Consider the following 22,670-nt stretch of genomic DNA (forward strand, 5'->3'; position numbering starts at 1 on the left):
ATTTATACTCCGCCTACTGGGCGGAGCCAGCAGGCAGGGAACTACCCTCGTACCTGTAGTACAGGGCCTTACCATAAAGTACCTACACCGACATCCTCTATATACAATATATACATCAGTGGTGACGACCACAAACATGTAGTGAGCTTTTGGGACACTCTACGAGATGTACTGAGCAGTAATCATTCATCAAACTTCGAGAAGATGTTTGCACCTGCAAATCACAAATTTAGCTCTTCCAACGTAGATATTTTGTAAGGACAATGTTTCAAAGCTGCGTTTAAATGTTGTGGGACAAGGCACACTCACAATGATCTGTTGTTCTTTGTGACACAAATTGAGCTGCAGCAGTCTGTGTGATCGTGCACTCTTTTTGTGATCCGCCTCCACCCGGGGGGGGGTGGGGGTGGGGGTGGGGGGGGGTGGGGGTGGGGGTGGGGGGGGGGTGGGGTGGGGGGGGGTGGGGGGGGGTGGGGGGGTGGGTGGGGGGGGTGGGGGGGGTGGGGGGGTGGGTGGGGGGGCGGGGGTGGGGGGTGGGGGGGGGTGGGGTGGGGTGTGGGGGGGTGGGGGGGTGGGGTGGGGTGTGGGGGGGGGGGTGGGCGGGCCCGAGGAGGCTTGGGAGGCTGAGGGTGAAGGTGTTTTCATACTTCTCCCATGTGCACTTGGTGTACTCCCAGATTGACCTTTTTGCAATGGACAAGGCGCTGCTGGCGAGGATGGCTGACACGGAGTACTCAGCAAATATGATTTATGACCTCGCGCCTGGTTGGGTGGATTTGTGGGTTGTTCAGGCAGAGGTCCCAACAGCTATAGTGGAGGTTAGATGTGGGGTTATTGGTGAATGAGGGGGTGAGAGCGGCTATTCGGGATATGTGGCATTGAACGACAAGGGGAAGGTCACAACTGCTACGCAAAGGCACTCAAGGCGGTAGTCAGGGGGGAATTTGTTTTGATTCGGGCGCACAGAGAGAGGGTGGAGCGGGAGGAGAGAGCAGAGCTGATGAGATTCTTAGGGTGGATCGGAGGGGCGGCACGGTGGCACAGTGGTTAACAATGCTGCTTCAATTCTGGCCTCGGGTGACTGTGTGGTCTTTGCACATTCTCCCATTGTCTGCATAGGTTTCCTCCTGGTGCTCTGGTTTCCTCCCATAGTCCAAAGATGTGCAGGTGGATCAGGTGGATTGACTATGTTAAATTGCCCTCCAAAAAAGGGTTTGGTGGGGTTACGGGGATAGGGTTGTGGCGTGGGCCGAGGTGGGTACTCTTTCCAAGCGTCGATGCAGACTCGATGGGCTGAATGGCCTCCTTGCACTGCAGAGATTCTATGATTCTACTCGGTGGCATTGGAGAAGAGGTTGTTAAGGGAGAGACAGAGGTTCCAGATGAAGTTTGGGTTAGTGTCCACGGGAAAAGCAGTGGGGCAATTGCGGAGGGCCAGAGAGGCAGAGTACGAGTACAGGGAGAAGGCGAGTAGGGTGCAGTTGAGGAAACAAGCAGGTAGTGACGAGTGAGATTGGTAGGGTGATGGAAGAGAGGAGTAAGGTGGTGATGGACCTGAAGAGGGTGAATGGGCCCTTCTACAGGAAGCTGTATGAGTCGGAGCCCCCGACAGGGGAGGAGGGAATATGACAGTTCTTGAATGGGTTGGATTTTCCTGAGAGGGAGACGGTTCAGGGGCTGGGGGCCCCGATTGGGCTGAGGGCTGTGATGGGTGGCATGGGTGCGATGCAGGCAGGGAAGGCCCCAGGGCCAGATGGGTTCCCAGTAGAGTTTTGTAAAACATTTGGTGCGGAGCTGGGGCGCTGCTGGTGAGGACGTACGAGTCGAGGGAGGGGGGGGGGGGAACTTCTGCCTACACTGATGCAGGCTCCATCTCCCTGATTTTAAAGGACAAGGACCCAGAGCAGTGTGTTTCATACTGCCTGAAATCGCTTCTGAACATTGATGCGAAGCTAGCGAAGGTGGTAGCATCGAGAATTGATGGCTGTGTGCCGGGGGTGATAGCGGAGGACTCGACGGGATTTGTGAAGCGTCAGAAAATGGGCAGATGTTACTTAATGTAATTATGATGCCCTCGAGAGGCAGGAGGTAGACGTAGTGGTGGCGATGGATGCGGAGAAAGCTTTTGATCGGGTGGAGTAGGTGTACTTGTTCGAAGTGCTGGGGCGGTTCGGGCAGGGGTTTGTGGATTGGGTATTGCTGTTGTACAGGGTGCCTGTGGCGAGCGTACGGCCGAACCGGTTGAGTTCGGGGTAATTTGGGCTACAACGTGGGACGAGACGGATGCTCAATCTCCCTGTTGCGTTTTGCATTGGCAATAGATATGTTCGCAATGGCGCTTAGGGCATCAAGGAATTGGAAAGGAATTGAGCGGGTGAGGGTGATGCCAAGCATAGGGTTTTGGTATACACTGATGATTTGTTGTTATAAATCTCGGTCCCGGGGAGCAGCGTTGGAGAGATTATGAAGATTTTGGGGGCTTTGGCTGTTTTTTCAAGTATAAATTGAACATGGGTAAGAGCGAGGTGTTCTCGATCGATGCCAGAGGGCAAGAGAAGAGATTAGGGAAGTTGCCATTCAGGGTGGTGGGGGCGAATCCAGATGGCACGGTGCTGGGCCCAGTTACATAAATTGAACTTGGCATGATTGGTAGAAGGAATGATGGCGGATTTTAAGAGGTGGGAATTGTTGCCGCTATCACTGGCTGGCGGGCGTAGTGGTGAAAATGATGCTGCTGCCTAGGTTCTTCTTTGTGTCCCATCTTTGTCCCCAAGTCCATTTTTAGGAAAGTTAATGGGATATTTTGGGGATTAGTGTGGGCAGGGAAGACCCCATCCTATGGGTGAGGTGGGTGTTCTCGGGGCGAGAGTAAGGCGGGGTGGGAGGGGGTGGCTGGCGTTGCCGAATTTAATAAATTACTACTGGGTGGCGAATATCGCGATGGTGAGGAAATGGGCTGTGGAGGAGAGATCGTTAGGGAGCAGATGGAGGTGGCATCGTGTAGGGGGGCAAGTTTGAGGGCACTGTTGTTGGCACCTCTTCTGTTCTCATCGGCCAGGTACTCTGTGAGTCCAGTGATGTTGTGGGCATCATGGGTGTGGAGTCATTGCAGGCAGCATTTTGGGGTGGAGGGTATGTCGTTAGGGGCGTTGAAATGTGACAATCATAGGTTTGTGCCAGCGGGGATGGATGCATGGTTTCAGGTGTGGTGGGACGTACGGGATTGAATATTTTAGGGACTTGTTTATTGGGGGCAAATGTGAGGGGCTGGACGAGTTGGAGGAATTGTATGAGTTTCCCAAAGAGAACGGTTTAGGTACCTGCAGGTGAGGGATTTCGTGAGGAGAAAGGTACTGTCCTTCCTGGGCTGTAGGGGGTGGAAGACAGGTGTGGGCAGTGTGCGGGGGGGCCCATGAATCATGCCCACATGCTTTGGGCATGTCCTAGACTGAGGGGGTTCTGGCATAGGGTTGGCGGATGTTATGCCCAGGGCTCTGGGTGTGGGGTGGTCCAGGGTCCAGAGGTGGCGATATTTGGTGTGTCGGAAGAACCGGGAGTCCAGAGGTGGAGAGAAGCCAATGTGTTGGCCTTTGCCTCCCTGATAGCCTGGTGACGGATTTTGCTGTGTTAGTGGGACTTGGAACTACCTGTCAGAATTCCTGAGGTTGGGGAAAATCAAGTTCGCTTTGTGGGGGTCGGTAGAGGGGTTCAGCCAGAGATGGAAACCGTTCATTGATTTCTTCAAGGAGGATTGAGGGGTCAGCAAGGGGAGGGGTTGTTTGAGTGGGGTGGTAAAGGGGCTAAAATGAGGAAGGTGGAATGCGGTGAGGTGTTGGTATCAGGGCAGGCTGGTTATTTGAAATGCATTCAAGTTCCTTACCACATCAAAAGCCGCTAAATGCTTTCTACTGTGAGAAAGAGGAAGTGAAAGCGCTGAGCTGCTTTTGACGTGATCAGGAACTGTCAATCAGAACAAGAGTGTTTATTCACATTGTGGTTAGCATCAAAGCAGGCTATTTAAAATGCATTCAAGCATGAAGGGAAAATTAAATAAATAATCCACCAAGCTGCTATCTGTCAATCGGGTGGCACGGTAGCACAATGGTTAGCACTGCTGCCTCACAGTGCCGAGGACCCAGGTCACTGTCCGTATGGAGTTTGCACATTCTCCCTGTGTCTGCATGGGTCTCACCTGCACAACCCAAAGATGTGCAGGGTAGGTGGATTGGCCACGCTAAATTGCCCCTTAATTGGAAAAAAAGATTTGGGTCCTTCCTTTAAATTATTTTTTTAAAAATTTAATTTAAAAAACTGTCAATCACTGGCTAATACAATGTATTGGTGTGCGAAGTTGAATTAAACATTTTCATTTCAAAGGCTGTCAAGGGAACTGCAGTTCTTTGAAGTGTACTTGGCTTTAGAGAAAGCCTCTGACACTTGTAACAACTGCTGCTTTAAATATGTTTGTCTGAGGCAGCATATGTTGGGGAAGGGAGAGTTAAAATGCATTTATTTTTCACTCTACTGCCTTGACTACTCTTCAGCTTTCAGGCAAGTGTGACTGATGGGGGTTCGGGGCCTCTAATGGGGTCTCTGTTGGGGGTCTGATGGGGGTTCTCTGGGGGGGTCTGATGAGAGGGACGGTGGGGTGTCTAATGGAGGGAGCAGGGGATTCGGTGGGTTGGGTCGGGTCACCCTTGTGCTTTGGGGGGTGACCCAGAATTCCCGTGGTTGGAGAGGAGGATGCCCCTACTTGTCAGTGGAGTGGGGGGGGTGCAGGATTTGCATTGTGAGGGGATGGACTTCGGTAACGGGGTGCCTGCTCAAAATTCCTCCCATCCTCCTGCTACCAGTGTACCCCTCCCACCCCCCTTAAATGTTTATATTTAACCTATTAAATCAACATGTTTCATTCAAAACAGTGTGAAGGGATTTGTGAATAACAATAAAGGCATTGCTATAATTATTTTATTATAACTAAGTCTGAGCTTGTGCAATGTGAAATAAGAGTGAAACTTAGTAGGATAGGAATATGGGGCGAAATTCTCCCCCAACGGCGGGATGCCCGCCGACTGGCGCCAAAGCCGGCGCCAATCAGACGGGCATCGCGCCGGCCCAAAGGTGCGGAAGGCTCCGCATCTTTGGCGGCCTAGCCCCAACATTGAGGGGCTAGGCCGACGCCGGAGGGATTTCCGCCCCGCCAGCTGGCGGAAATGGCGTTTGTTGCCCCGCCAGCTGGCGCGGAAATGCGGCGCATGCGCGGGAGCGTCAGCGGCCGCTGTCAGTTTCCCAGCGCATGCGCGGGAGCGTCAGCGGCCGCTGTCAGTTTCCCGCGCATGCGCAGTGGGGAGAGTCTCTTCCGCCTCCGCCATGGTGGAGGCCGTAGCGGAGGCGGAAGGGAAAGAGTGCCCCCACGGCACAGGCCCGCCCGCGGATCGGCCAGGCCACCGTGGGGGAACCCCCCGGGGTCAGATCGCCCCGCGCCCCCCACAGGACACCGGAGCCCGCCCATGCCGCCTGGTCCCGCCGGTAAATACCAGGTTTGATTTACGTCGGCGGGACAGGCAATTCCTGGGCGGGACTTCGGCCCATCCGGGCCGGAGAATCCAGCGGGGGGTCCCGCCAACCGGCGCGGCCGGATTCCCGCCCCCGCCCAATCTCCTGGAGCGGAGACTTCGGCGGGGGCGGGATTCACGGCGGCCAACGGCCATTCTCCGACCCGGCGGGGGTCGGAGAATGACGCCCCTGTTCTCTGAAATATTGGAGACCCCTTAAATTTCAAGAGAGTGATTTCCTTGTATGGCGTGGGTACCAACCCATTTAGATCAAGATCAAGTTGGATTTGGATTTGTTTATTGTCACGTGTACAGAGGTACAGTGAAAAATATTTTTCTGCGAGCAGCTCAAACAGATCATTAAGTACATGGAAAGAACTGCTAGATGCTGAGGTGACTGACCCTGGTCTGAACTATGGCAAAGTCACGCGAAATGATCATAGCATCCCTCAGCTTCAGGAGAAGCAAAGAAAAACAGTCAAAAAACACACTTTCTATTACAGATTGCTAATCAGTCACCCTTGATGGCATGTGAAGGCCTCAGAAGAAGACAAAATAAAACACTTTTTTCTTTACACCTTCCATGATTGAGTTCCCAGTTGACAGGCACTGTTTAAACTGACACACAAGTGGTCTCTTGGTTCAGTACCAGTTGTGAGTGGCCATAGAATTATTCCCTAAGGTGAAACACCATCCTCAGCAGAAGAGTAAAAGATGGCTAATTGGTTGGACATTTATTGTTGCTGAAGTGGTTGAGTGCTTCCTTTCGATGTTGCAAATTTGAATCCCAGTCTTACTCACTCTAAACATTTGTTCAGGATGAATAGCCTGTTCAGATTTATAGCGACCAATTCTGTTGATGTGGTTATGCTGTTCTTTTCTTCCAGAATAATTATTCTGGCTTCTTTACAAAAAAATTTCAGACTGAACTTATCACAACCGTGCAAGCCAGTTAACGAGCAAATGGCTCAAAGGAAAGTTTTAAAAACAAATTTAGAGTATCCAATTTTTTTCCCCCAATTTAGTGTGGCCAATCCATCTAACGTGCACATCTTTGGGTTGTGGGGGTGAAACCCACGCTGACACGGGGAGAATGTGCAAACTCCACATGGACAGTGACACGGGGCCGAGATTGAACCCGGGTCCTCAGCGCCCTCGGCAGCAGTGCCACGTGTGTGCGTGAAGTTCCTCCGGATGCTCCGATTTCCCCCCACAGTTGTGCGGGTTAGGAGGGTTGGCCATGCTAAATTGCCCTTAGTGTCCAAAATGGTTAAGTGGGGTGACTCGGTTACGGGGATGGGGTGGAAATGTGGGCTTAGGTAGGGTGCTCTTTCCAAGGGCTGGTGCAGACTCGATGGGCCGAATGGCCTCCTTCAGCACTGTAAATTCTATGATTCTATTACGCAAGCTACGTCAGTGAAATAGCAAGGCTCCAATACATTCACCACCCTTTTTTGTTGCATTCTTCTACTGGTCAGTGTATAATCTTGCCTCTTCGTAATGTTGTCTGCTTGACATTTCTGTGGACGAGTGTTGCTTTGCTGAATTGACCATCAAATATATGTGAGCCTAGTGATTATCAATTGGGGCCAATCAGCATTCACAACCAAGCCGAACCCTGCCTTTCCCAGCTTCTGTGAATCCACATTTCCATAGCAATCAAGAGTCACAACTTTGGTTGATTATCTTTCTCTCTAACTCCAAGGTGTTGTGTCCAGTTATGATGCCTGTTTGGTGATATCAGTTGACTCAGCCCAAACCAATGTTGCAGAACATGGGGTCTGTGTACCTTGGCCACTGACTATCAAAATCCAGGAAGCTACCCACTAGTTAACCATGACAATCTGTTGTCGGCAATGGTTTATTGAAGTTCATAATTGGTCACTTACAATCCTTTTAGAATGAAAATGAATATTTAAAGCCGAGATTTTCCTCCATAACTGTAGCTTGTTATGTTTGCTGTATCAGGATAAAACAACCATATTAAAGTATTAGATCTTAAAACAAGCCAGGCAACAATGGTCTAAATGAGAACAGCTGAAGGCTCAGAGCTGCTCAGCTAGCCAGAGATGCAAAATCATGCAACGCAATAGGTTGCGTCCAGAAGATAATGCACAGTTAATGTTTTGCATGTCACTGTTAACAATCAGTAAGAAAAAAATATTCCAAAAGAAATGACATTCCTGGTGTTTGCCTTTATTGATCATACTCTTTGTTTCTCTCAAGACTAAAGACCCAAAGTTGCGGATTTCACTGAGCGACTTTGTCACAGCTTTTACCGTAACTCCTTTTGGAATAACGCGTTATCTGACTTTACATGAGCCAGTTGACAGAGAACGTCAGCAGAATTACACTTTTACAGTAAGATATAATTCTTGTTCCTTCTGTATACAAATCATATCATTCAATAGGCAACTTGAAAGGAAATGAAAATAATCTAAATGATTGGACAGACAGTTAATCCAAATTGTCAGTGAAGGTTGGGTGCTGATTTTTATTTTTTATTGCATCTAAATTTGTTTCGGTGTCAAAAATATCTATCGTCATGTGATTGCTATTGTACTACATTTATATACTTCAAGTGGCAGTTGCTTTTCAGTGTTTCTTTCCAGCCAACATAGAATGCTCAACTAACAGATTCCTCTCTTTATTTCTTGAAGATGACTGCTTCTGATGGTGTTCAAGAGAGTACTTCAGTCACTGTCAATGTCTTAGTGATCGATGCAAACGACAACACTCCAATTTTTCAAAACATTTCCTACAAAGTGAATGTTTACACTGACATGAAACCTGGAGAACCTGTCATACAGGTAATCAATATAAAACAGCTGTATTGCAAAATGAAATTAATTTAATATAATGCACAGTCATTATTCAAATCAATTCAAGTATATTTTAAGTAAATTATTTTTTGAGTATAAATTCTATCTTTTCAAGTTAGAACATAGGACATAGAAAAATATAGCACAGAACAGGCCCTTCGGCCCACGATGTTGTGTCGAACATTTGTCTTAGATTAATCATAGATTATCATCGAATTTACAGTGCAGAAGGAGGCCATTCGGCCCATCGAGTCTGCACCGGCTCTTGGAAAGAGCACCCTACCCAAGGTCAACGCCTCCACCCTATCCCCATAACCCAGTAACCCCACCCAACACTAAGGGCAATTTTGGACACTAAGGGCAATTTATCATGGCCAATCCACCTAACCTGCACATCTTTGGACTGTGGAAGGAAACTGGAGCACCCGGAGGGAACCCACGCATACACTGGGAGGATGGGCAGACAGTGACCCAAGCCGGAATCGAACCTGGGACCCTGGAGTTGTGAAGCAATTGTGCTATCCACAATGCTACCGTGCTGCCATTAAGAACAAATTAATCTACACTATGTCATTCTACCGTAATCCATGTACCTATCCAATAGCTGCTTGAAGGTCCCTAATGTTTCCGACTCAACTACTTCCACAGGCAGGGCATTCCATGCCCCCACTACTCTCTGGGTAAAGAACCTACCTCTGACATCTCCCCAATATCTTCCACCATTCACCTTAAATTTATGTCCCCTTGTAATGGTTTGTTCCACCCGGGGAAAAAGTCTCTGACTGTCTACTCTATGTATTCCCCTGATCATCTTGTAAACCTCTGTCAAGTTTCCCCTCATCCTTCTCCGTTCTAATGAGAAAAGGCCTAGCACCCTCAACCTTTCCTCGTAGACCTACTCTCCATTCCAGGCAACATCTTGGTAAATCTCCTTTGCACCTTTTCCAAAGCTTCCACATCCTTCCTAAAATGAGGCGGCCAGAACTGTACACAGTACTCCAAATGTGGCCTTACCAAGGTTTTGTACAGCTGCATCATCACCTCACTGCTCTTAAATTCATTCCCTCTGTTAATGAACGCTAGCACACCATAGGCCTTCTTCAGAGCTCTATCCACTTGAGTGGCAACTTTCAAAGATGTATGAACATAGACCCCAAGATCTCTCTGCTCCTCCACATTGCCAAGAACCCTACCATTAACCCTGTATTCCATATTCATATTTGTCCTTCCAAAATGGAAAACCTCACACTTTTCAGGGTTAAACTCCATCTGCCACTTCTCAGCCCAGCTCTGCATCCTATCTATGTCTCTTTGCAGCCGACAACAGCCCTCCTCACTATCCACAACTCCACCAATCTTCGAATCGTCTGCAAATTTACTGACCCACCCTTCAACTCCCTCATCCAAGTCATTATTGAAAATCACAAACAGCAGAGGACCCAGAACTGATCCCTGCAGTACGCCAGTGGTAACTGGGATCCAGGCTGAATATTTGCCATCCACCACCACTCTCTGGTTAGCCAGTTCGTTATCTAACTGGCCAAATTTCCCACTATCCCATGCCTCCTTACTTTCTGCATAAGCCTACCATGGGGAACCTTATCAAATGCCTTACTAAAATCCATGTGCACTACATCTACATGCTTGGTCACCTCCTCAAAGAATTCAATAAGACTTGTAAGGCAAGACTTACCCTCACAAATCCGTGCTGACTATCCCTCATCAAGCAGTGTCTTTCCAGATGCTCAGAAATCCTATCCAAACAATTCTTTTGATCCTTTTGTTTGACATGCTTCTCATGAATGTATTGCAAATATTCAAAGTTAGCAGGTTTTTTTGGCATATTTTTGAGAGGTAATTGCGACAGTAATTGTATGTCTTCCATCTCATTGGTCCACGATTGACCAATAGACAGGTTTTTGATATCTCAGGGAATTAAGAGATGTGGAGAAAGGGCAGAAAAGTGGAGTTCATGCCCAAGATCAGCCATGATGATATTGAATGGCACAGCAGACATGACAGGCCGTATGGCCTGCTCCTGCTCCTATCTCTGGTGTCCTTTGTTGGTCCACATTGATTTAGCTGTACTTCAGTCATTTGATGTTCGCACTGACATGTTCTGCAGCATCAAGTGTCCCTCTCCTCATCCACTAACATCCAATAAGACTTTTGGACAGCTCAAGATTCAGATGGGCCCTCCAGGAATTTCCTTTCTTTGTCCCATGCCTGCAGAGAAATTGAAAGGAAAACAAAAAGTGAACAAAATTAATGGGGAAAGACGAAGCTGAGAAAGGGGGAAAAAACAAGATGGAGGCAAATTGACAGAGGGACTGAAATGGTGCTCAATCCGCATTGATGTGGTTTAGTCAGGTGAGGTGAACGATGTGTGTAAAAGAGCTTTTTGTTTTGAAAAGCGGCATGCTATACTGGCCCATCCATCATACAATAAAGAAATGTTCAGATGTATTGTGAGGTTGTAAAAGTAAGCAAAATTTTTAAGGCAGAACTTTTATTCCTCATCCATCCTCAAGATATGTCTTCAAATGCCATGCCATTCACTATTTCGGTTCCCTCTAACGAAGTTGCCTTTGTACTATTCTTTACAAGTGAATTTTGTACCAGCACCTCCAAAGGGTACATTCCAAAAGGGTGTATTTGTCGTCCTTGTCTTATTACAGCATTTTCATAACAGCAAAGCTTAAGGTGAGCAGTTATCCGCTGGGAGTTGCTGTTGCCAAATCTTATACTCCGTGCATTCTGCATTGTGGAACTGGAGATTTGAAAAGGAGTTGATGCACTGTGATAATGATGTTTTAGGTGTGCAAAACAGTCAAGTAAGCAGTGACCCTGCTGCCATTGGATTACCAGCCGCTTTGTGCACAGGGCTGAGATGTGGAGATCCTCTTCTTGAGATATCAACTCCCACACCTTGCTCTTCCTACCAGGGTCGGGAAGCTTAGAGGGAACAATCATTTAAGTTTGTTGGGTTATTTAGAAAAGAAGGTTGTGATTTGGATTTAAGTATAAACAAGATAAGCGTACCACTGATTGCAGTTTATTACCTTCACCAGATAACTTTATTTTTTATTCTCTTGCGTCTGCCGTCAGGAGCAAAAATATGTAATACTGAGATTTTCTGCCGTTGAGCTTGACCACATATTTTTTCCTTTGTGTTACATTAAAAGCACACTTAAATGGCTTGGAAATGTGGATGCAAAGTAAATAATCTCAGCACCTGAAATCATAGTCCTGACGTGTGCATTCCCCCATCAGTCCCCTCATCGCCCCCCCAGTATACTCTGCGCCCAACCCATCCCATCCCTCACACCCTGCGGACAGAGGGCCGAGGAAGGTCGTGAACATGTGCTTATTGGTGACAGTGCCATGAGCAATAACTGTGCCCTAGCCCATAATGCTATCCTATGTGTCTCACCCATACCAACTTAACTGGTGTCTAACTTGCTAGCCTTATGGGCCTTAACGCTCCATCTAGGTGGTTCCCCAGGAAGTGCATCAGGAGCGGAGATGGCCTGCTATGATTCCCGCCCTGTGACCTGGGTCCCCTTTGGTGGTCTTCCTTTGGAGCGACTGGGCTTGGATTGGCCGGTGCCTTCTGGGTGTCATGGGTGGCGTGGTGCCACCATGTCCTGTCCGCTGCCGATCAGATGCACCAGGGATTGGTATGGCCGTTTCAGAGGTGCTGTGGTGTTCCAACACCTCCACTGCAGGGGTCACCACCATGAGCCCAAACACCTCCTCTTCCCTTGGGGTGCCCGATGGTCCCTGGCCTACTCTTTGGGACTGGGATGTGGCAGGAGCGAACCCCGGGGTCTCCACCCCATCACCCGATGCTGCCAGTCCTGGAGGCCCGCTCTTATATCGATCAAGGTCGCTATGTTCACGGCCATGGAGGACAGGAACAGTGCCCTGCCCCTGTGCTCTATCCCTCTGGGACTGTGCAATATCCCTCTGGGACTGTGCCACATCACCCAGTGGCTGTGCCAGGTCCCTTTGTGTCTGGTTCAGGTCAGCCAGTGCCATGTTAATGCTCTCGATGCCCACAACCATGACCTGTTTTGACTGGGCCACGCTCTGGACCATCGCTGCAATGGCCATGCTGCCCTGGTACATGGTTGCCTGTGACATGGCTGCCCTGTCCTGTGCCTCAGCCACTGCTGACACACTGTGCCCTGGCCTTGGACATCCTGATCCATGGCCAATACTATCGTACCCAAGGCATCCACACCGTGTGGTGTTGGTCTGGGTGGTATGCATGGCAACCACCACCTCCTGCTTCTGCTGGTGGTTGGACTCCTCCAACTGCACCTTCAGACGCTAGATGGTTGAGGACACTCCCTAATGTAGTTCCCCTGCTCTGCATCTGCATCTCCAACATTGATTGGACTGCCTTTTCCAGAAGCTTGTGGCCCATCTAGCTGGCAGCTAGTCCCTGGGGTTATGCTGCCCTCCAACCCTCTGCTCCCTTGGGGGTTCCTACCTCCACCTAATGTACGACTGCATATCTGTCATGTGCACCAGATGGCGCCCCAAGAGGCTCTTCACTAACGTGCCCAACCGAGGTAAGTGTCTCTCGGATGGTGGTATGGGTAGGTATCAGCAGTGACCAGAGGTCTGTGTCCTTCCCGTTCATGTGCTCTGGGGTGTTGCAGGGTTGCGCGGGGAGGGGGGCGGGGGAGGAACGGCATTGGGCCCTGGATGGTCCCACACCATAAGGAGGTGATTCTGCAAGACAAAAGAGAAGATGTATGGTTAGATCGTACATAAGCATGCTGTGGAGGGAGGGGTGACACATGTGCCATAGGGACATCGCAATGCATTGATTACTCATTTGGTTGTACCATGCTGACCTCCACGTCAGTGACTGCCCACTCTATCGCCCCGTTGACCTGGTCCAATGCCCTCTGCTCTGTAACAATGAGGTGCCGCAAGTCTAGCAGCCCCCATCCGGTCCTTTCCTGCTCCCTGCAGTTGTGGGCGCCTTCTCCTGGGGCGACAGATAATGCACAGCGTGAGACACTTAAACAGAGGCAGCACAGGGGATCCACAGCTGGTGACCTGTGTGTGTGCAGGGCACCCGGCAATGGGGGTGATATGGGTGTTGGCATATGGTGCACGGTGAGGTACGTGGGGTGAGGTACGTGGGGGCTGCCAGCAGGTGGGGTGCTGTTGCCCCTGAGATGGGTAAGGGGTTGCAAGGTGTAGGTTGTTGTCAGGGGTGGTGCCAGGAGCACTGACATGCTGGCTCAGCACATTTGGCCAGGGGGTTGCCCATCCTAGGCCAGCACTCCCTGCCAGTCCACCTGCCGGTCCGTCTGCTAGGGTGGGGGGTCGTATGGGAAAGTGGTGATGCCAGGGGTACAGTGGTGATGGTGACTCACCCTGGCCACCCTGAGAAGGTTGTGCAGCTTCTTCTGGCACTGCTGTCCGATGGTGGGGTCCACAGCACTCACGGCCTCTGCCACCTGCACCAAGGCCCAGTTAATATCAGTGGGTGGCATCCTCCATCCCACCCCGGGGAAGAGGGTGTCCCGCCTCTCCTCCACGGCATCCAGCAATGTCTCCAGCTCTGCAACTGAAAATCCTCTCCTTTCACCACCTTTCCAAATTTTCCTTCACGCCAACCTCCCACCAACATGCACCACACCTGCGGCTAACAATGTCATAGCATTTACAGTGCAGAAGGAAGCCATTCAGCCCATCGAGTCTATACCAGCTCTTGTAAAGCGCACACTACTTAAGCCCACACCTCCATCCTACTCTCGTCACCTAGTAACCCCACCTCACCTTTTTGGACACTAAGGGCCTGAGCGAAATGAGGCCAGAGAATCGCGCCCACATTTCCAAAATGGAAAATTCACCCCTAAGTGTAGGTGAATACCTGTCTGGATCTCAGTCAAGGAGAAGGCGGGAAACATCCCACGAAACACGCCCAAAATAACACTTAGTTGTTTTTTGGGAGAATTGCGCCGATAATATCAATCAACATGGGCGGCACAGTGGTTAGCACTGCTGCCTCAAAGCCCCAGAGGCCCAGGTTCAATTCAGTTTCTTCAAAAATGTGGAGCGTACAATCCCATGAACAACGCCATCACAGCATATGGGGAGATGACAAACCAAGTGTCTGTTTTATGGCACTAGCTGCCGTAAGATAAGATTAAAGATCCAGTGAGAATATCAGTGAATGAAGAATGAATAAATGGGTAAATATGCATGGTGGCAGGGTAGACAGTTGTGTAATGTATGAGGTGGCAGGTGAGTGAGGTGGCAGGTGGGCAGGGTGGGTATGTTGTTGAGGTAGGTGGGAGAACTGCGTAGCTGGGGCAGGAGGTGGTCAGGTCAGGAAAAGTAATGTCGAGGGTTAGTGAGGTCTGGTCAGTTTGGTACTCAGGTGGTTGAGTTTTGGCAAGATTATTGGGTCGAATTGGGGGTTTGTCCTGTTTTGGTGTTTCGGGATTAGTTGGGGTTGGGGCTGCGGTTCAGTGTGGGTGATTGGCAGGTCAATTCTGTAGTCAGCCAGGAATTAGACTAGAACATTCTCTCTAACACTTCCCAGGTAACTATTCAGGCAAGTAAATCTGAATTGTCCAAATTCTCTAACTCTTACGCAGAGTTCGAGGCATTTGTGGAGGGCCTTATGAAGCAGAGAAATTACCCATCGGAATTTCAAACTTCCTGGACAATTCCCTTGGAGATTCACATGTCGAGACATCTGTGGGGTCCGCGCACACATCTTGGATTGTATATCCAATTACCGACGATCGTTAGCTTGGCAGATCTGGGGCATTAATTAATGGAAAAGTCAAATGGGATCAAGATAAAATGAAGTAAAAACCACTTAAACCAAATAAATGAAGAATTGTTGCTTAAATATTACAGTGTTCATAACAGTATAGGTAGCATTGTCCTTGAGGAAGGAAAGCCCCACCTTCACGCTAAGGTTAGATTCTATCCACCACTGTGCTAAATGGGATAGATTCAGGACAGATTTATCAGTTCAAAACTGGCATCACTGAGGTGCTGTGGGCCATTGGCAACAGCATATTTTTTAATATTCAACCACAATCTGTAACTTCATGGTTCGGCATATTCCCCGTGCTACCATTACCATCAAGCTATGAGAATAATCATAGTTCAGTGAGGAGAACAGAAGAGTCTGCAAGGGGTGGCACCAAGTATACTAGGACTAATTGCGCACTAAACAACCAGAGCATCAGGAGATAGACAGAGAACCATAGAATAGAACAATAGACTCGCCACAGTGCAGAAGGAAGCCATTCAGCCCATCGAGTCTGCACTGACCGTCTGAAAGAGCACCCTACCTGGGCCTACTCCCCCACCCTGTCCCCATAACTCCACCTAACCTACACATCTCTGAACACTAAGGGACAATTGGCATGGCCAAGCCACTTAATATGCACACCTTTGGACTATGGGAGAAAACCTAGGTACCCGGAGGAAACCCATGCAGACACTGGGAGAAAGTGAAAACTCCACACAAACAGTGGCCCAAGGACGGAATTGAACCCGGACCCTTGGCACTGTGAGGCAGCAGTGCTAACCACCGTGTCACTATGTCACCCAAAACTCAGCCGGAAAGCCGTCCAGTCCCGGTGTCTTCCACGACTTCATCCCCCTAATGCTGTCAATCGCCTCCCTCAGCCCCAGCAGCTCCTCCAATGCCTGCCTCCTCTCTTCGTCCATCTTTGGAAACTCCAACCCATCCAAAAACCATCCCATATCCGCTTCCTCTCCACCCAGCTCGGCCCTGCATAGCTTCCCATAATACCCCCTGAGCACCTTGTTTACCCTCCCCAGCTCCAACATTACCTTCCCCTTCTCTGTTCGCACTCTTAGAATTTCCCTAGATGCAGCCTGCCTCCGCAGCTGGTGGGCCAGCATATGGTTCACCTTCTCTCCATATTCATATTGCACCCCCCCTCGTCCTCCATAGCTACCTCACTGCCTTTCCCGTCGTCAAACTATCAAACTGCCCCTGCAAGCTCTTCCTCTCCGCCATCAGCTCTTTCGTAGGGGCCCCCCGAGTATCACCTGAGCATCTCAACTATCTCGTCCAACAATCGTCCATGCTTCTCCCTCCTCCTCCTTGAACGAGATAATCTCCCCTCGGACCACCACCTTCAATGCCTCCTAGAACGTGGCCGGCGAAACCTCTACGTCTGATGAACCTCCAAATAATCCCCAATCGCCAACCTCACCTTTTTGCAAATCACATTATCCGTCAAAAGTCATAAATCTAGCCTCCATCCCGGCCTCTGCACCTGCTCCGCACGAAGCCTCACCTCCAGCCAATGTGGCATATGATCATAGAATCATAGAATTTACAGTGCAGAAGGAGGCCATTCGGCCCATCGAGTCTGCACCGGCTCTTGGAAAGTGCACCCTACCCAAGCCCACACCTCCACTCTATACCCATAACCCAGTAACCCTACCCAACACTAAGGGCAATTTTGGACACTAAGGGCAATTTAGCTTGGCCAATCCACCAAACCTGCACATCTTTGGACTGTGGGAGGAAACCGGAGCACCCGGAGGAAACCCATGCACACACGGGGAGAAATTGCAGACTCCACACAGACAGTGACCCAAGCCGGGAATCGATCCTGGGACCCTGGAGCTGTGAAGCAATTATGCTAACCACTATGCTACCGTGCTGCCCTCAGATATCACAATTCCCAAAATACTCTGTCCCCATCAACATCGTCCGACTCACCACAAAGAAATCAATTCTAGAGTACACGTTATATACGCGTGAGAAGACATACTCCCTCCCGACTCCCCCCCCCCCCCCGGTTCTTAAACCTTCACGGATTAACCATGCGCATGCGCCCCATAAACCCTCCCAACTCCTTCGCCATTCTCAACCTTCCCATTGACTTGGGGCTCAACCTGTCCACCCTCAGTTCCATCACATAGTTAAAACTCCACCTGTAATCAACTGATGTGTATCTAAGTCCGGGATCATTCCCAGTAGACCCTTCTCAAACCCCATATCATCCCAATTCAGTACATATACGTTGACTAGCACCATCGGCCTCCTTTTCAACACCCCACTCACTATTTCATATCTTCCCCCTGGGTCCTGCGCTTTCTTGGCCCCCACAATCCCCGTTCTTTTGTTCAACAAAATGGCCGCCCCTGCTACTTTGAGTCAAACTTGGGTGAAATACTTGTCCCACCCATCCCTTCCTCAACCTAGCCTGATCGTTCACCCGGAGGTACGTCTCCTGTAAAAAATAAAATCACCTCCGCCTTCAAATACCCCTGTTGTGCAAAATCCGAGGTTTCTTAATCGGCCCGTTTAACCCCGGACGTTCCACATTACCACTCTTGCCAGAGGCTAAAACCTCCACCCCGCCCCCCTACTGTCCGTAATCATCCCCCTCCGGTTCTACTTCCTTTAATACCGCCCTGAACCGGGCCCATCCAAGATGGTCCCCCTCTCCGCGCATGACCACACTCAATCTCCAAATCTGGCACATCACAATCCCCCCCTCCCTCCTCCACCTCCCCCTACCTGGCCACCTCACACGACATCTTTTAAAGTGGTGCCTAACCTGTCTCCAAATCTTCTAAGTGGCCACCACTACCGGGCTCACCGAAAACCTCCCTGAGGCTATCGGGAGCGGCGCGGTTGCCAGCACCTGCAACCAGATACCCTACAGGAGCCGCCTCCATCTTTACCCACAGAGCCCCGCTCTCCCTGCTCCAGCCCCTTCTCCCTGCATTTGCCGCCCAATAATAATACAGCAAATGCCTCCTCTGCAGTATCACACGCCTTGGGCGCGATTCTCCGAATACCCACCAGGTCGGAGAATCGCCGGGGACTGGCGTGAATCCCGCCCCCGCCGTGTCCTGAATTCTCCACCACCAGAGATTCGGCGGGGGCGGGGGCGGGAATCGCGCCGGTCGGCGGATATCGCGCCGGTCGGCGGGCCCACCCCCGGCGATTCTCCGGTCCGCGATGGGCCAAAGTCCCGCCGCTGTCAACCCATGCCAGCACGGGCGGGCTACGGGGTCCTGGGGGGGACGCGGGGTGATCTGGCCCCGGGGGATGCCCCCACGGTGGCCTGGCCCGCGATCGGGGCCCAACGATCCGCGGGCGGGCCTATGTCGTGGGGGCGCTCTTTTCCTTCCGCCTTCACCATGGTCTTCACTATGGTGGAGGCGGAAGAGACCCCCTCCACTGCGTATGCGCGGGGATGCCATGAGCGGGGGCGCCAATGGCCTTTCCTACCAGCCGGCGGGGCGGAAATCACTCCGGCGCGGGCCTAGCCCCTCAAGGTGAAGGCACGGCCCCTCAAGATGCGGAGAATTCCGCACCTTAGGGACGGCGCGATGCCGGACCGATTCGCGCCGTTTTTGGCGCCGTTCGGCGGACATCGCGACGATTGCGGAGAATCCCGCCAGTTATCCTGGCCACTTTCTCCCCCCCCCAACAAGTTAGAAAATCGACCTGTCCAACTCCTGAAAAATGCTTGAGACAAAAAGACAGCAGACATTGAAACGAAAACAGGAATTTTTACCGCCTGCACCCGATCCACCAATGTCCTGCCTTCTCCCCATATTCATAGGCAGCTCTCCTCACCCTTCTCAACTGATGCACCCCTTTTCCCGTGGACAATAGGTCGAATCTCTCCTGCAACTCCTTCCTCTTTGCTAGGAGACCTGGGTCCGGGTCCCATGTCCAAAATCTCTCCTATCAGTCATTGGCGTTCCTCCCTCTCCTGAATGAGGTCATCTGCCCCCTGACCACCGCTTTCAGAGCCTCCAAGACCACCGACCACGAGACCCCCCCCCCATGCAATTAAACCCCACATAATCCTCAATCACCTTCCCAAACTTGTCACAGAAGCTCCTGTCTACTAATAACCCCACATCCATTCTCCACACTGGCCTTTGGGCTGCCCCTTCTCCAAACCACATCAATCCAGTGCGGAGCGTGATCTGAAATTATAATTGCTGAGTACTCTGACCTCTTAACCCCAGTCAACAGCGCCTTTCCCACCACATGGAGTCAATCCTCGAATACACCTTGTGCACCGAGGAGAAAACGAATACTCTTGATCCCTTGGATGCAAAAACCTCCACAGTTTCACTCCTCCCATCTCCCTCATGAGCCCAGCCAATGCCTCGCAGCCCTCCGACTGGGTCATCTTCAGTTCCAACACTATGTCCCAGTCCCCCCTACATTCAGCTCATGGGTATCCAAATCCAGAATGGCACGCTGCGCCCTCTTCACAAATCCCACATCGTCCCAGTTGGGCTATATACTCTCACCAGCGCCACCAACCTCCCCTCTTAACGCATCCGTCAATACCACATACCTGCCCCCCTGATCAACCACCACCTTCTCCATCTGAAACCTCACCCTCTTGCCTCCCCATATCGCTACCCCCGAGCCCTACTATCAAACCCCGAATGGAACAGCTGACTCACCCAACCCTTCCTAAACATCACTTGATACTTCACCCTCAAAAGGGTCTCCTGCAGCATCACCACATCATCCTTTAAACTCTTCAAGTGTGCGAAAACCCATGATTTCCTCACCGGACCCCTAACCCCTTTCACTATTCTAACCGGGGGTCTCCCAACACCCCCCCCCCCCCCCCCCCCCATCCCACCGTCCCTCCTATCTGCCATCATCATAGCCCCAGGCCCTACCCCTCTGACCTGGCCAGCCTCATCCTTTTGTTACCGTTGAATCCCTCCCACACTCCCAGAATCCCTCCATCCACTTCCTTTTGCAAACACCTCTCCCAGTATTGATCCCCTCTTTCCATCTTTCATACCTCCCAGGCCCATTGAATCTTTTTGACCAGGCTCGCACAGAAAAAAGACATAAACCCAAAACCCAATACATATGTGAACAAATATAAACAATGGTAAAGTACAAACCCCCATTCCTTAGCCAGGTCTTTAACTGTTTATTGCCGAGTATGGAAGCCAGTAGATATGCCAATTTTGTAGACAACCTCTCCCTCTACACCTTCTGCACTCCTTTCCCACCTAAATTATCCAATTAATGGGTATAAAATCCCACACGAACGCCTTCGAGCCGGGACTACCCTGTTTGCGACTACTCACTCCGTATCCACCTGACATGCCGAACAATTGCGCACCTAGCATTGCAGGGTATGTGAGACTCTGTATCACCCCGAAAGTGGGTGCCCCATAGGCCGTCAACAGTATGATGATCTGGCACTTATTCTCTGTTATGTTGTTGGCTCGGAAGAAGTAGCCCATCCTTTCTGCGTGCTGGTTCCAGTCTTCAACATTGGTGTTGAATGTATTTACCCGCCCAAACACAGGCATGGCGAGTCACGTAAATCCAAACCTGTGTCCAGAATATCGGGGAGGTCCTCAGCCGAGTAGGTCACAGCGTCGACAGCAAGCCAGTTTACTCCTCGTCTCCGCTTTCAGAAGGACACTGGAAATCCACACCGAGTAAAATATAGAAACGCAGTTTTATTTACACACTATACTTGCACTGGCTGGTAGACCCTACTGGGTTTCTATTCTGGTTGGTGCTTTACTAGCTGAAGAGCAACTCCCTCCCAACAGCACCTCAGCTGGTTCTGTCCTGTCAGTAGGGCAGGACATACCCAGGGATGGTGATGGAAGATTCTGGGAGATTGACAGTTGGGTATGGCTCTGTGAGTATGACTGGGTCATGTTGCTTGACCGGTCTGTGGGAAAGATCTCAAAACGTTGGCACCTCCCGAGATGTTCATGCGCAACTGGGCAGGGTGGATCTTTGCATGTGCAACTGGGCAGAGTGGATCTTTGCATGTGCAACTGGGCAGAGAGGATCTTTGCATGTGCAAATGGGCAGGGAGGATCTTTGCATGTGCAACTGGGCAGGGTGGATCTTTGCATGTGCAACTGGGCAGGGAGGATCTTTGCATGTGCAACTGGGCGGCGTGGATCTTTGCATGTGCAACTGGGCAGGAGGATCTTTGCATGTGCAACTGGGCAGCGTGGAACTTTACATGTGCAACTGGGCAGGGAGGATCTTTGCATGTGCAACTGGGCAGCATGGATCTTTGCATGTGCAACTGGGCAGGGTGGATATTTCTTGGTGCCTGGTTGGTCTACACGGTTTATTATTCTTTGGTTTTTTTCCGTTGCAGTTTGACACAATTGAGTGGCTTGTTAGGCCATTTTAATGAGCTGTTAAGAGCCAATCGCACTGCTGTGGGTCTGGAGTTACATATGATTCAGACTGGGTAAGGGTGACAGATTTCCACCCTGAGGGCATTAGTGAACAAGATGAGTTTTATGACGATTGGAAGTTTCATGGTCATCATTGCCGATATGAGCCTTTTATTCGATATTACTGGGTGGTACGGTGAAACAGTGGTTAGCATTGCTGCCTGATATCTCCAGGGACCCGGATTCAATTTTGGCCTCAGGTGACTGTCGTGTGGAGTTTAGACTCCGGGTGCTACAATTTCCTCCTACAGTCCAAAAATGTGCAGGTATATGGATTGGCCATGCTAAACTGTCCCTTAGTGTCCAAAAGGTTAGGTGGGGTTACTGGGTTATGGGGACAGGGTGGAAGCGTGCACTTAAGTAGGGTGCTCTTTCCAAGGGGCCGATACAGATTCGATGGCTCGAATGACCTCCTTCTGCACTGCAAATTCTATGATTCAATTGAATTTAAATTTACATCGATGCCATGGTGGGATTTTAACTTGTCTCTGAAGCATTAGTTTGGATCTCTGAATTATTAGTCCATTAATGTTACCACTATGCTACTGACCGTATTCTTTATTTCATTTGGTGATGTGTGCATGACGTCCTCTGACAGGTGTAGACAATTAGAATTGAACTCAGTTGTCAATAAGACACAGGAGCATAATTAGTACACTTAAAAATGTAAATGTGCTGTTTTGGAAAATTGAAGTAACATCAACTAAAGACTGTGAGCGTCTCTCACCTGCTCTCTCACTCACCACCCACCCCACCAACAATGCTAATCTCGCTCATTTTCTCTCTTGTCTCTCCGTTTCTCTCACTAAATCCATCTCTATCTCACCTTTAATACATTAAATAAAAGCTAAAGTAGACGTCAGTTATTTGCCTTTTTCCTTCCAAGTCCATATGTAACCTTGTAGTTTTAAACAAAATAGTCTGAATTTTAAGTTTGAGCTTTTGAAATTTGCCTGTTTATCAAAATTGACCAAGGAGAGTTGGGAACTAAAGAAAACTAATGGGGTGGATTTTCCATTTGGGAAACTATGTTCTCCCG

At 50.1% G+C, this 22,670-nt stretch overlaps 1 protein-coding gene across 1 annotated transcript in view; it reads left to right on the forward strand.

Moving 5' to 3' along the window:
* The window catches only part of pcdh15b (protocadherin-related 15b), a 2,356,722-nt gene that overhangs the window by 1,654,020 nt on the left and 680,032 nt on the right, over positions 1-22,670 (forward strand). The window contains exons 19-20 of the mRNA XM_072478931.1: positions 7,782-7,916; positions 8,216-8,365. Coding sequence (XP_072335032.1) covers positions 7,782-7,916; positions 8,216-8,365 — 285 coding nt within the window. The remainder of the gene's footprint in view (positions 1-7,781; positions 7,917-8,215; positions 8,366-22,670) is intronic.

The sequence above is a fragment of the Scyliorhinus torazame genome, chromosome 16, assembly GCF_047496885.1.
Source record: "Scyliorhinus torazame isolate Kashiwa2021f chromosome 16, sScyTor2.1, whole genome shotgun sequence".
In the NCBI taxonomy this organism is placed as follows: Eukaryota; Metazoa; Chordata; class Chondrichthyes; order Carcharhiniformes; family Scyliorhinidae; genus Scyliorhinus; species Scyliorhinus torazame.